Below are 15,866 nucleotides of genomic sequence, written 5' to 3' on the forward strand. Positions count from 1 at the left end.
TGCATTCTCTGCAGCAGAACGCTCATCGTGTCTTCTGCTTCTGATCCTGGGCCTAAGGGAACAAAGGCTTACCATCCTGGAATCCAGTCTTCGGCAGCACCTGTAAAGACAAAGAAAGAACAGGTTAGCACTATGGTCTTCAGTGGCAGCGCATCTCTTACCTGGTCCATCGGCTGTCACCAACGCCTCGCGCTGCATTCCGGCATCTGAAAGACAAAGGCTTACCTACTCTTCGCATGCTCCGGAGGTCTTCGCGCTGCATCCCGCATCTGAAAGACAAAAGAAGGTGCGTTTAAAGACATTGGGCAACTTTATTACTCACGTGCCATTACTCCTTCCCACGCCGAATCCAGTGGGTATTCCAGCACCCTTCAGCTTCTCTAAAGCTCCGAACTTGTACCTGCAAGATAAAAGGGACAGTTAGTGCGCATCGTGAAGCAGGCTACAAGCGCTTACTTACGTGCTTCCAGGCGCTTCTGTTCCTCACGCGGGTTCGATCCTCAACTCTCATCAGCCCGCCATCCGCCATCGCCGGAACCCTGCAAAACAAGAGATATCATTACAAAAGACTTTTAAGACATTTGAAGTGCCCCGAACTTACCGTTCGTGCAGTTAACGACGGACAGCAGTCCTCTGAGGTCAAGAGGCCTGCACCCTTATCCAGTGAAGAAACTGGTTACGGCACCCTGCCCCGAGGCAGATGGAGAGCTCGGCGTTCACTTACCTAAGGTGAGGGCGTTAACCTTTGGGGTTCTACAGGAGAAGAGAAAGGGAAGAGGAGAGAGGCACCCAATAACCCCAGTTCATTAATCCCATATTTTCTATCTGCAGACATCTTACTCTTCGAGTCAGACATACAGTGCACAGAGGTCCAGCCCAAAGAGCCAACCGTGTGTTACACATCACCTTTGAAGATACGGCGTTCACCCAGTCAAGACCGGCGCCTCTGCGGGAATCAGGTGAGCGTTACAGAACGCAAAGCCTACCGCAAAACTCCCACCCAGGCGCTATGGAAACCTCGGATACCGACCAGCTAGCCCAGTTACTTGGGGAACTAAGAGCAGAAGTGCATGCAGCCCGTCAGGAAACGAATGCTCTAAGAAGGGAACTGATTATTTCCAAGGAGCGAACAGACGATCTCGCTAGACAATTGCTACAGTCACAAGCCGGACAAACTCTGTTACCCGCATCAGGGGCAAATCTTCCTTCAACATCCTCTACGAACCCAGTGCAGATCAACCTACCTGGGAATGTACCTCTGGCTCCGCCCGAACGATTTTCTGGTGACCCAAAGAGGTTTGCAGTATTTATTAATCAGTGCCGGTTGCACTTCTTATGCCGGCCAGCAGCCTTTCCAACTGATCAAGCTAAGGTAGCTTTCGTGCTTTCGTACCTTAGTGGCAATGCGGCAGACTGGTCGATCCCTCTAGTTAATCAAGATGATCCGGTTCTCCATGATTTTCAAGCTTTTCAGCTCAGTATGGAAAAACTGTTTGCAAGACATTCACAGGAGCAGGCCTTGGACAATGAGCTCCCTTCATTGCGACAGGGTAATCAAGACCTTTTGGCTTATATTGCGTCTTTCAACAGACTGATAGTGGAAACTCGATGGCCTGAGGACAAAAGGATTACGCTGTTTTATAGAGGTCTACGTGGAGAGCTCAAAGATGTGTTAGCCCAAGTAGTGAATCCCCCGCAAGACTGTTCGGACTATATTGACTTAGTCGGTCAAATTGACCACAGACTGCAGAACAGGAAGGCCGATCGTTCCAAGTTTGATGCTCGAGTATTTTCCAAACCACCAACTCCTACCAAAGGAGTAGACTCCGGGGAACCCATGCAAATAGGGGGCCTTAAAGGACCACTAACACAAACGGAGCGGGAAAGGAGAAAACAGCTGCAATTATGCCTCTATTGCGGAAACTCGGGGCACTTTCTTCGAGACTGTCCGGTGAAACCAGCCAAGAAGGCAGTAGGAGCTGCAGTTACCAGGGTCACAAACTCTGAGCAGGGGAAACGACCTCGCCCGACAAGAATAGAGGTCCTCTTGCCGAGCGTTAAAACCAGTTCTGTGACCTCGCATTTCGTGATACCTATGGTCCTCATTAGCCCTGAACATCCGGATCGATTACATGCGATTGAAGCGTACGTCGACAGCGGTGCCATCGGCAATTATGTGGATCATGAAATGGTTTTGAGGATGAATCTGACTCTTTGTCCAAAGGCTGTAAAGGACGTCATTACTACGGTGGATGGTACGGAGATAGCCTCCGGACCAGTAACGCATACCACCAAAGAAGTGACGCTAGTAAGTCAAGATGGACACCATGAGAAGATCGTGTTCGATGTGATCAAGGCCCCTCAGTTTCAGATTATTCTAGGAATTCCTTGGTTAGAGAAGCACAATCCTCAGATCGATTGGCGAGCAAGAACGGTTCAGTTTCCAGAATGTGTCTCTACTTGTCACCCTCGACCTGGTGTTGCACTGGCAGCAATTTCCTCGGAGGCTCCCCAGTTACCTCCTGAATACCTAGAATTCCAAGATGTTTTCCGGAAGGATCAGGCTAACTCTCTATCTCCTCATAGGTCTTATGACTGCCAGATAGACCTGATACCTGGATCTACTCCTCCTTGTAGTAGAATTTATGCCCTCACCGAGCATGAGAATCTTCACCTCCGACAATACCTGGATCAATACCTAGCGAATGGGTTTATTCGTCCTTCCAAGTCCCCTGCTTCCTCAGCTTTGTTCTTTGTTCCAAAAAAAGAAGGGGACCTTACAACTTGTAAAGATTATCGTGCCCTGAACCAGATCACCGTTAAGAATAGATATCCGTTACCTTTGATCCCTGAACTCCTGGACCAAGTCAGAAAAGCAAGCATTTATACAAAGCTGGATCTTAGAGGAGCCTACCACTTGGTACGAGTAAAAGAGGGCGATGAATGGAAGACGGCCTTCCGCACCAAGTATGGGCTATTTGAATATCAGGTCATGCCCTTCGGACTTTGCAATGCCCCGGCCGCCTTTCAATATTTTATGAACGATGTCCTCAGAGAGCTCATAGATGTGTGTGTTGTTGTTTACATTGACGACATCCTCATTTATTCTTCATCGGAAACACGTGAAAATGGTCCTCGAGAGATTGCGTCAACACAAACTTTTCGCTAAGTTGGAAAAATGTGTTTTCAACGTGACTGAAGTTGAATTCTTGGGATTCATATTATCACCTAGCGGAGTGCGTATGGATTCAAAGAAGGTCGATGCAATTCTCAAATGGCCATCGCCATCCTCCGTAAAAGGTGTTCAAAGCATGTTAGGCTTCGCTAACTTTTACCGCAGGTTTATTCCCGAATTCTCTCGAATAGTCCAGCCCATCACCGCCTTGTTAAAGAAAAACAAACGTTTTGAATGGTCTACCGAGGCGGAACAAGCTTTCCAGAATTTGAAGACTAGATTTATCTCTGCACCGATCTTAAAACATCCTCGCCCAGAACTCCCCTACATCGTTGAAACTGATGCTTTGAGCCTTGCCATGGGGGCAGTTCTATCACAAAAGGACCCAGTAACCAATCAGTTGCATCCCGTGGCATTTTGGTCCCGCAAATTCTCGCCTCCTGAAATCAATTACACTATTACTGATAAGGAACTTCTAGCTATCAAGTCTGCCTTTAAGACTTGGCGGCATTATCTTCTGGGGGCCCGACACACCGTTATTGTGATTACAGATCACCGAAACCTGCAATATTTGAAAACCGCAAAAGCTCATTCCTCTAGGCAACTCGGTTGGGCACTATACTTTGCCGAGTTTGACTTCATAATTACCTATCGACCTGGTACAAAAAACGGTAAAGCTGATGCCCTTTCTCGGATGGGAGTGGAAGTACATTTGATCAATCCTAAACCTGTACCTATCATTCCCGAACAAAGAATTCTAGGTGTAATCGCCACACAATCCATAGAGGAAGTTAAGGATAAAGCCAGGCTACTGGTAACTCCAGCAGACATACAGAATTGGCATCTGCAGGGAAAGGACTTTACGGTGAAGGACAACCTATTATATTTCCAAGAACGGTTATACCTGCCCAGCACAGATTTACAGAAAAAGGTAATCTCTTGTTATCACGATTCTTTAATGGAAGGACATCCCGGTATGACCAAGACCTCGGAAAAGATCAAGCGCTACTTCTGGTGGCCATCTTGGAAAAAAGATATCAGAGACTTTATAATGTCCTGTGGAGTATGCGCCCAAAACAAGAGTCAAAAGGAAAAACCAGCCGGCCTCTTACGCCCTATTGACATCCCGCCTCGCCCTTGGCATACGCTTTCTATGGACTTCATCACCGATCTACCTCCATGCTCCGTATACAATACGATCCTCGTAATCGTGGACCTATTCTCCAAGATGGCGCATTTCATTCCACTCAAAGGCTTACCAACAGCAGCAACTCTGGCCCGAGAATTTCTCAAAACATCGTCCGACTGCACGGTTTTCCTTCAGTTCTAATTTCGGATCGAGGTAGTCAATTTATTTCTCATTTTTGGCGAAGTTGCTGTCGGTCGGTTCAAATTGATGTGAGACTTTCGACCAGCCACCACCCTCAAACCGACGGACAAACCGAGAGGACCAATCAAACTCTGGAACAGTATTTGCGCTGCATGCTACAACAAACTGAAAAAACTTGGAAAGATATCCTTTGGATAGCCGAATATGCCTACAATAACTCTGTCCACTCGGGAACTGGGAAGACCCCGTTTTTTCTTTTATACGGTAGTCACCCTCGAACCTCGGAGTTGGATCCACTCCAAGATCTTGGAACACCAGCAGTAGACCACCTGCATTCTACAATCACCCAAGCCTTTAAGGAAGCCGTTTCTCACCTTCAAAGGGCTAAAGAACAATACAAGAAAGGAGCAGACCAACATCGGAAGGAAGCCCCCCAATATCAAGTAGGAGATCAAGTCTGGTTATCCACCAAATATCTACCTCTAAAAGGACCACGCACATTCAACCCAAGATACCTTGGTCCCTATTCCATCACTACCATAGTAAATCCAGTAGCGGTCAAGTTGGACTTGCCCCCTCACATGAAGATACATCTGGTCTTCCACGTCTCTCTATTAAAACCCGTGCAACCTCAAACCCGACTAACTACATCTCCAAAACCTATTCTAGTTGATGGAGAACTCGAGTTTGAAGTCAAAAGCATCCTGGATTCCAAGATCTCCAAATCTAAACTATTTTACCTGATTGACTGGAAAGGCTACGGTCCCCAAGAAAGATCCTGGGAACCTGCAGAATATGTCCACGCGCCTCGTCTAATCAAAAGATTTCATTGAACATTTCCTAACAAGCCCAAACCCCCGGAGAAGCCCGGTTTGGGAGGGGCCTTGAGGGGGGGTGCTGTCATGATCTCTGCTTCCAAAAGATCAGGACTTGCCCGACTCCCTTGGAAGCAGACCCATAACCCCGGTTCCGAGTGCCAGCCAGTCCCAATTGGGACCTTTTGGACCCTGTCCTGGCGCCAGTGGCACCAGGCTCATAAAGATACCCAGTCCCTGCGCTGGAAGCGCCGGGCTCATAATGCTTGGGTGGACTTACCTGCAGCAGACCATGCTGCTTACTTACCTGCCAGTTGAACCCCTGATCCTCTTCTGTTTGGGACTACTTTTCCTGTTGGGTGGGGCAAGAGCCACTCCCTGGGTTCAGAACACTGGAACTCTTCTGGAAAGCAGGAACTCTTTTCTTACCTAGGCGTGGCTGTGGAAGGAGACACCTAAGCACTACAGGAGGCTATTTAAACCACACCCGATGGATGAATCTTGCTTTGCGTTATTCTGCATTCTCTGCAGCAGAACGCTCATCGTGTCTTCTGCTTCTGATCCTGGGCTTAAGGGAACAAAGGCTTACCATCCTGGAATCCAGTCTTCAGCAGCACCTGTAAAGACAAAGAAAGAACAGGTTAGCACTACGGTCTTCAATGGCAGCGCATCTCTTACCTGGTCCATCGGCTGTCACCAACGCCTCGCGCTGCATTCCGGCATCTGAAAGACAAAGGCTTACCTACTCTTCGCATGCTCCGGAGGTCTTCGCACTGCATTCCGGCATCTGAAAGACAAAAGCTTACCAGCTCTTCGCACGCTCCGGAGGCCTTCGGCGCTGCATCCCGCATCTGAAAGACAAAAGAAGGTGCGTTTAAAGACATTGGGCAACTTTATTACTCACGTGCCATTACTCCTTCCCACGCCGAATCCAGTGGGTATTCCAGCACCCTTCAGCTTCTCTAAAGCTCCGAACTTGTACCTGCAAGATAAAAGGGACAGTTAGTGTGCATCGTGAAGCAGGCTACAAGCGCTTACTTACGTGCTTCCAGGCGCTTCTATTCCTCACGCGGGTTCGATCCTCAACTCTCATCAGCCCACCATCCGCCATCGCCGGAACCCTGCAAAACAAGAGATATCATTACAAAAGACTTTTAAGACATTTGAAGTGCCCAGAACTTACCGTTCGTGCAGTTAACGACGGACAGCAGTCCTCTGAGGTCAAGAGGCCTGCACCCTTATCCAGTGAAGAAACTGGTTACGGCACCCTGCCCCGAGGCAGATGGAGAGCTCGGCGTTCACTTACCTAAGGTGAGGGCGTTAACCTTTGGGGTTCTACAGGAGAAGAGAAAGGGGAAGAGGAGAGAGGCACCCAATAACCCCAGTTCATTAATCCCATATTTTCTATCTGCAGACATCTTACTCTTCGAGTCAGACATACAGTGCACAGAGGTCCAGCCCAAAGAGCCAACCGTGTGTTACACATCACCTTTGAAGATACGGCATTCACCCAGTCAAGACCGGCGCCTCTGCGGGAATCAGGTGAGCGTTACAGTGGGGAGCTCACCACCTCCACCACACAGCTCAGGGTCTCTGGTCTCACTCAGTGGCCAAGAATCACATCAACCTGCTAGAGCTTCTGGCAGTATTCAGAGCGCTTCAAGCGTTCGAGCCCTACCTGCTGAATCTGTCAGTTCAGATCCGGACGGACAGCACTACAGCCATGTTTTACCTGAACAAGCAAGGAGGGACTCGTTCGCCAAATCTGTCCAAGCTTGCCCAGAAAATTTGGATATGGGCACTGGAACTGAACATCTTTTGTCATCTCAACATGTTCCAGGGGATCTCAATTCTCTGGTGGATGCTTTGAGCAGAGATCCCCTCCCAGAGGAACACGAATGGTGTCTACACAAAGAAATCGTAGGAGATATCTTCTCTCAGTGGGGTTCCCCACAATAGACCTATTCGCCACAAGCGAAAACAGACCGTGCCCAGAATTTGCATCCAGGGTCCCCCAGCCAGACTCCCAGGGGAACACCCTGTGGATGAACTCGTCAGGGATGTTTGCGTATGCTTTTCCACCAACACCTCTCCAGGAAGGTGGTCAACAAGATGAATAGAGAATCAATGACGCTCGTCCTAATTGCTCCCATGTGGGCGAGACAACCGTGGTTCCCCCACCTACGCAGACTAGCAGTGTGCGAACCCATCAAACTCCCGGAATGGTACAACCTACTGTCCCAGCACCAAGGTGAAACAGTGCATCCTCAACCCAACTCCATGAACCTGGCAGCATGGCTCCTGAGGTCATAGAGTTCGGACATCTCAAATTACCACAGAGATGTATGGACATCCTAAAAGAATCTAGGAAGCCAAACACGAGGCACTGCTACTTTGACAAATGGAAAAGATTCGTTATCTGGTGCCAGAATAAGCAAGTCAACCCAGTTGATTGCACTCCTTCCACAATTGTCACATACATGCTGCACCTGCTGGATGCAGGACTGGTATTTAACTCACCTAAGGTACACCTGGCAGCGCTGTGTGCATACACCACCTCCCATAACAAGGTGTTGTGGTGGAAGATACCAGTGGTTAAAGCTTTCATGGAAGGAGTAAAGAGACTTCACCCTCCTATTTCAAACCCACCACCAAGATGGGACCTTAACGTGGTGCTATCTAAACTCATGGGCCCCCCATTCAAACCCATGCATAAAAGCAGTCTCAAACACCTGACCTATAAGACGGCCTTCTTAGTAGCAATAACATCTAGAAGAAGGGTCAGTGAAATGCAGGCTCCGTCAGTGCAGGATCCATTCTTTACAGTTCATAAGGATAAACTGGTTTTACGTACACACCCTAGGTTCTCACCTAAGTTTATTTCTAAATTCCATGTGAACCAGTCCATCGAACTTCCGGCTTTCTTCCAAGACCCACAAAGCTCGGCTGAGGTGAAACTACACACCCTAGATGTGCGTAGGGCGGTCCTCTACTATGTAAACAAAACCAGACAGCTAAGGAAAACAGATCAGCTGTTTCCGTAGCTACAGGCAGAGAGGGAGATTGCGTCTCTAAAGGTGCCATCTCTAAGTGGATTGTTAACTGTATCCAGCTGTGTTACTCTCTTTCTGAAAAAACTCTGCCTTTCACGCCAAGAGCCCACTCTACCAGAGGCACTGGGGCCACTCTGGCTTTCATTACAAATGTACCCCTTCACCATTTGCAAACCAGCTACTTGGAGCTCTATTCACACTTTTACTCAGCAATACTGCATTGACACCCATTCCAAGACAGATACTCAAGTGGGACAAGCGGTTCTAAGACATTTATTTGCTCATGACCCTTCTCACATCCCACCTCCTCCTTCTAACACTGCTCGCTAATCTATGCATTGCATGTGATCTAAGCAGATTCCACAAGCCTCAGAAGGGATACATTACTCACCGTAATCGTATTTCTGATGCTTGTATCTGCTTAGATTCACATGCGACCCACCCTTCCTCCCCTCTGGGAGAAGGCGCATGGATGCTTGTAGTCTTATCTATCTGCTTGCATTATCTGTACTCGCGCTACTCCTCATGCTACCTCATGTCAGAAAAAATACAATCTGAGGGTCCTAGACGCGTGAGGGATCATGGGTGCAGTGGACGTCACACTAGGGATAGTATTACTGGCACGCCCTGTGTCGACGCCCATTTTCGAGTTTAGAAAAACAAACTGTAATACTCCGCAGCTTCCACCTGATGTCGGCCTATGCACAGCATGTGAATCTAAGCAGATACAAGCATCAGAAATACGACTACGGTGAGTAATGTATCCCATATGTTTGTTTTAGGGGGGGAGAACTGGGCTCAAGAGGAGCAGCAGCAATGTCACTCTACCCCACTTAGAATGCTTCACGACTAGCCTCCTCCAAACTCTGTAACCGAGGTTCAGCTACTTAAGTAATGGGGGAATGTACAACTGCACATTGCAACTACAAAGACCAGAATTCGCTGGCCCGTTAGGCGATGAACTAAGCATCACCTGGGACTGTTTTCCTGAAGACTGCTACAATTCTGAGCACAAGGATAAAAAAGATATCTTGTACCAAAGACCCTGCAGTATTAATTGCTTGAAACTAACAATTGCAAAAAGGGACTATTACTGAACAATGCCTAGAAATTGGGCTATGATACTTGTTTATCTACTGAACCAGTATCACATATATGTCCTACTTGCACTCTTCTTTATGATTTAGTCATTATAATGTAAAGAAATGAATATAAATCCAATGTTCTATGTTTTTTTGGTTTTTGTATATAATTGTGTCAAAACACTTATGCACATTGTAATCTCTTTTTACAAAAAACGTTGCCTCCTAAATGTATCATGTGGATGTATTTGTATTTTGTTCTATTTTAGGTTGAGATTATATTCTTGTTGACTTCCGATTATGTGTTCAGGTTTTCTTTAAATGTATGTTTTTGATACCTTCGGAAGTAGAAAGTGACTGTCCTCTACTCTTCCTTAATTATATTAGTCACCTCTTATTTTAGTTCTCAAACACTGGAAGCATCACCGTAATGTTTGTCCTTTGAAACACATAGCTACTTTACTATTTGGGTGGTTATATAAGAACAGCGGCAGATCCCACTTTAGGATTTCTATAATTCGGAAACCTCTCAAAGATATTAATTTATTATTTGAAACAAGTGGAAAAAAAAGAAATAATATGAAAATAATTACTAGCAAGGGTACATTCTTCTGTTTAGACAATTCTGAGCACCACAGCGTGGCCAGTTATTGTTGCGAACACTGCTTGATGCCTCTAAGTGAAGGGTTCCAAGGTTCCACCACGGGGCAGGCCGATTTGGTGCGGCTGTTTTGGCGTAGGCCGATTGGACTCTGAACCCGTTTTGGCGCGCCCATTTTGAGGCGACCAGTTCGCAAATGTGATGTTCTGGCGCGGGTATTGCCCGCATTGTGAACAAGGATTTGGGGGGACGGGAGGGTATCGGTATTTACAGCATCGAAAACTGTTGAAATACACAGATTGCCCACATGTGCAGTTCGGAAAATACACAGATTGCCCACATGTGCAGTTCGTAGGGATGATGCAAGGAGCAGGAGAGGTGAGGGTGCAAGGACCAGTGTGATGTGCGTAACCGACGTGGCAAAGAACGCGAGGTCAGAGAGGGAAATACTACCTCTTCTATAAAATGGAACTATTCTTTCATCCATTTTACAAATCTTATTTCGGCAGTACTCCGTATTTATGGAATGATCCTTCATTGCACAGTATTCTCCTCCACGTCCTCTGCTTCATGTCCTTTTTTCTCCTGTATGGGGATTACCCCCGAAACTCCTGCCCCTTGCACTCTTCCCCACTCATCCGAGGGACACCCCTTCCACCACCTTGACCCCCATCCACTATGTCTGCTCTCCCACCCATTTACCGTCAGTCACTTGTCAGCAGCCCAATGGCCTGCTCCCCGTTTCCACACTGTCCTCTCCTTGTCCACCTCTGCGCACATGACTGCTGCACACTACTTGTCCTTCCCCAAGTCAGAAAGGGTTTCTGGCCATTTTCGCTGTTATTTACTAGAGGCTCATTCTTCAAGTGGACAAACCACATAGCTCAAAAATGACATTTATGGGTTTGTCACTTAAGCTAAAAGTGGAGGTGGGAGTTTACAGTTGGAGAGTGATGTGGCTTTCAGAGGAGAAGCTGACATAGTGTGTGTGCAGGTGTACTATTGCAATATATACGGCTTGCTCTGCTTAGTGCCCTTCCATCCCCACCTATAAAAAGCACATCTAGGGAGTATTAGCGATCTTGTCAATGAGCTGCACCCAATGTTACCAGTTTGGGCTACTTCCCACATAAGCGGGTTGCAATTGGCTTTTTTAATGATGTGTCTACAAACAACTTGGAACCATTTTTGGAATTTTAAAATTACGGGTTATGTAGAGCCTAATTATTAACTGCATTCAAACATATACAATTAAAATGCAATAAACTACAAATGCTAAAACGGTTGGCATTGCCAGTGATTCTTAAAGAAACAGTGTAGATGCATGGACATATCCTTTTATTTAAACATGACCTAAATGTCGCATCTACGAACGAAAGACATGTGCCTCTGCTGTACACTGCTAACTTCCCCAAGCTGGCTGGATGCAGGTCGCGCATTACCTCCTTATTCCAGCAACACTTAAAGTGCCATGTTAAAATTCAGTTCTGTGTACTATAAATCATAAAAATCATTATTTGCCAATGCAACACGTTAATAGGCGCAGTACCTCAACGTGCTGCATTTGCAAATGATGCTTTTGAATTTGGCGTGAGGGAGTTTAGACGTGCCTGCAATGTCAGCCACGTCCAAACGTCCCTCACCCCAAATCGACGGCGCCAGAAAGGCTTCTGCGCCAAAATGGGCGCGTCGAAATGGCCGTCGCGCCAAACCGGCCTGCGCCGATTCGGCGGCGCCAAAAAGGAGTGTAGCAAACGCACATGGCTGGTAGTCGATTACTAGTCTAAACCGAAAGCACAAACATTTGGATGAGCATCAACAGGTTAACTGCTTCCCAGAGGCGAGATCACATAACGTAACAAAGACGGGAATGCTGGTGCTTTATAAATTGCCATTTTGACAGCGTAAGTAATTTCAAGACATACGGTGTGGCTAAAAATACTTTCATTTGGAAAAAGGCAACAAAAACTACTTGAGTCGCCATAGGCTTGTCTTTTGAAATATATACGTAGAATGCACTTGCGGCCACACGTGACAGTCTTTTTGGAAAACCGACAATGTTAGTGGAAAACAGCACCGGGAGCCATGGAAAGAGTGAATGCTGTGCTTTACAATGTTAATTTGGAACCTAACAAAACCAGTTTTATTTTAAAACTGGTTTTCCGTACAGACGACAGGAGCCACAGATATACATTCTTTGTTGCTTTATTCCTGCAGGTTACTTTCGCAAAATAATTAAGTCACATAATTCTGTCACAGAATGGGTCTTTAGCCGCGCGATACTTTATGCTTTAGCTCCCTCCTCTGGTTACTCTGATACTGCACCCTTACTGTTTTACGGAAATAGACGAGCATAAAAGGATGAGCTTGCATTGCATTCAAGTGCCAGTAAGTGTTGGTGCTTCTGTTCTTCCTATGGTTTAATTGTATGCAGCTGCTGTCGGCAAGAGTACTTACTGCTTCTGCTTCTGTTTCTGCCATTTTAGAACGTGAACATGGTGATAAGAAGGACGTTGACCCCAACGCTGGGCGTTTCGTGCGTTACCAGTTTACCCCAGCATTTCTAAGACTGCGGCAGGTGGGAGCCACGTAAGTAGATACTTGTTTTCATCGTCAAACTGCGTGCAGATGGTGTTTTCTTTACCATGTCTGGACCACGGGCCGATTTAAGAATTCTGGAGCCTCATTTCAAAATGTTCGAAGGCCCTCCTGCCTACAACTGGGTAAACCTGTTTGAGTCGCAGCGGTGTGGTGCATACATTTGAAGTGGCGTTATTTCCAAATGTGAACTCCAATGGGTGATTTTCCCTCGTTTTATCATTACGGTAGCATGAGGCCCTCCTTAAACTTAATTAATCTCGGGCATATTCACTGCCCCACATGAAAGAGCTGGAAGCAGGGTGAAGCATTTCTGTGATAAGTGTACATCTTTCTAAAGAGGTATGGCTCTGGCCTGCAAGTACACATTTACAGTGACAGTCTTCAGCCTTAGGAGCCGCACCTATCCATGACTACTTTCTAGACACAATTGGAAGGGGGGGTGCTTATTAAAAACTCCTCACCTCCTAGCTCTAAGTGATATGCCTTTTATAACGGGCCTGTACACACGTATAGGTACCACTCGACAAAGTGGGTGGGACAGAGGGAGGACGAGACCAACGATCTTCATGGTCCTTGTCATTCAGATAGTGCAAGTGCAGCAGCTATAAAGTGCAGGGGGAAGGGAGACTGGGAGGAGGGAGTGCCAGGGAGTGGGAAGGCGAAAGTGCAATCAGGGCATCAGTGCTCTCAGTGAGTGCAGCCGGTGCAGTTCAGCTTTGTGCAAGGAGGCAGGGGTTAGTTACAGCTCTTAAGTGCACGGTATGCCCCGAGGCAGTGCAGGGGGAGACTGATCATAGGGGAGCCTGGTACCCATTTAGACTCTGGGGGTAGCCAAGCAACCAGTCCGCACAGCAGGCGGGTAAGTTAGCAGACGAGAGAGAGAAAGCAGAGAAGAGGAAAGTCTTGAGCAGCTTTCAGAACTTCAGGTGGTGCGGCTCAAGCTTGAGGGTCAGGGAGGCCATTCCAGAGGGAGGCACCTCCATAGGAGAGATGCCCCCCACTCTCTGCCTGGAGAAGTGTCTGACCCTCAGAGTTGGAGTTAGCTGAGTGAAGGACAGGAGAGGGAAGTTATTTTGGAAGAGAGGGTTGGATGTAGTGCTGGCCCCGGCCCCAGACAGCCTTGTGGACGATGCAGAGGGTCTTGAACTTGATCCTTGCAGCCACTGTGAGCCAGTGCAAAGATTTCAGTCCTGGAGAGATACGATCCCTGGACTTGAGGCCAAGGACAAGTCTTGCAGTCTAGTTCTGTATTAGTTGCAGAGGGTGGAGAGTAGAGGAAGGCAGATTGAGAAAGACACTGTTGCAGTAGTCCAACTAGAGAGAACCAGGGCTCTGGGGGAAAGTAAGAAAAGATTAATCTCTCTGAGGCGGTGCCACTGGTAGTCGGCCTTACTGGCAACGTCTGTGATGTGAGGAGAGAGTGGAATCAAAATTGACACCAAGGTCTTTTGCCTCACACGAAGGTGAAGGAGGAGGGCCCAAGGAGAATAGCCATAGTGAGAGAGGGAAAGCGGTGGCAGGGGTCCCAATGAGAAGGATCTCCATCTTACTGGCATTAAGGCAGAGATAGTTGGATGCGCGCTAGTCCTGAATCGTGGATAGGCAGTCAGGAATGAGCGAGGGAGGAGTGGGGGCTCAGGGAGCCTGAAGGAGAGCAGAGTGTCATCCACATAACACTGAAAGTTAGGGGAGAAAGTAGAGATCAGTTGGGCCAGAGTGGCCAAGCAGACATTGAAGAGACAGGGTGAGAGGATCGGGCCCTGAGGAACACCATATGTGGAGAGAGAGGTGGTGGAGAAAAAGGACCCACGTTGCATCTGGCAGGGTCGGTCCAGGAGGAAGGAGGTGAACCACTCCAGGACCTGATCTGTGATGCCCAGGTTCTCATGGAGTCGATTGATCAGGATGGCTTGATTGACCGTGTCTGAAGCAGAGGAAAGGTCGAGGAGGATGAGGACAGAAGGAAGGCTGGTATCCAGATTAGAGACCAGATCTTCAGAGGTGTTCAAGTTTACGCGCCTCTGCCTGGTCTGAAGCCAGAGTGATGGTAATGGAGACAACCAACAGATTCAGTGTGGAGAGTAAGCTAGGAGATGGCCAGCTTTTCCAGGAGTTTGCCTAGGAAACGAGTAATGGAGCTCAGGCAATAGTTTGCCGGGCAGGTAGGGCCAGCGGAGGGCTTTTTAAGGAGGGTATGCACAAAGGAGTGCCTGAGGAGAGAGCGGAGAAGGATCCAGTGGTGAAAGAGTGATTGCAGAAATCAGCCAAGGCTGGAGCAAGGGTGTCATGTGGTCCTTGATGGGTCTGTGGGAGCAGTGGAGCACCTGTTTGGATGACACATTCGTAGATCGGACTTGTCTAGAAACATCGTTGGGTGATGTCAGAGAGAAAGAGGAGAAAGGAGGTGGTGGGGGGTGTCAACTTTTCTGGGTGGGAATAAAGGCCAACAGACTCGGAATAGGACAAACAAACAACAATCGGCAGGATTCTTTGCAGTCCCAAGGCCTCCGGTCCTCTGTTATTCCCCTCCTTCGGGGTCCTCCTTGTATCTTTTTTTTTTTTTTTTTAAAGACTTCTGGTAGGCCTTACAAAATGATCCCTTAGTTCATAAACGTTTCCCCCTTTAACACTGTTTGTCACTCTGGTGTGTGCACACAGGATTCTGCCTTGTTCTCTGTTTTGAAATTTCTTTCACAGTTTCTTTACTTGCAGGAGGGCCTGCCTGTGAACTTCACCTTAGCTTCACCATTCGTAGCAGACTAATGCTGATACCATTTTTACATAACCTTGTTTGTGTGCTGCACTGTTTCAGATGCTCCTTTGTACCTCTTGAAGACAATAACATTAGTTTTATTCTTGCTGAAACTCCTAGCATCACCGGCAGATGTCTTTTCAGAAGCGTTGCAGTTCCAACGTTCACCAATAGATGTCCTCTTGGAAAGCGATGCTGCGGCGCTCGTAACCGAGACAGCTGATCGGGGCCCAACTGATTGGTGAACGGTCTCGCCCCCATCATTCCGCACCACTCCGGCTGCTCAGGCCAACTCAACAAACGCACAGCACAATGGGATTTGTTAAACACTTGGGTCGCGGTCACTCCCACCGCAAGGACACGTATGGAGATTTTTCTTTCAGCTTTCGGGGTGCTACGAACCTCTTCAGTCACAACGGCCTCCTTTCTATTAAAGTAAAGGGGCCTCGTTTCGGCT

General features: G+C 47.6%; 1 protein-coding gene across 2 annotated transcripts in view; it reads left to right on the forward strand.

Moving 5' to 3' along the window:
- The window catches only part of UNC119 (unc-119 lipid binding chaperone), a 423,630-nt gene that overhangs the window by 266,007 nt on the left and 141,757 nt on the right, over positions 1-15,866 (forward strand). For both annotated transcript variants that reach the window (XM_069615338.1, XM_069615339.1), the window contains one exon: positions 12,543-12,645. In XM_069615338.1, coding sequence (XP_069471439.1) covers positions 12,543-12,645 — 103 coding nt within the window. The remainder of the gene's footprint in view (positions 1-12,542; positions 12,646-15,866) is intronic.

Source organism: Ambystoma mexicanum, chromosome 9 (assembly GCF_040938575.1).
Source record: "Ambystoma mexicanum isolate Mex_15411 chromosome 9, UKY_AmexF1_1, whole genome shotgun sequence".
Lineage (NCBI taxonomy): Eukaryota > Metazoa > Chordata > Amphibia > Caudata > Ambystomatidae > Ambystoma > Ambystoma mexicanum.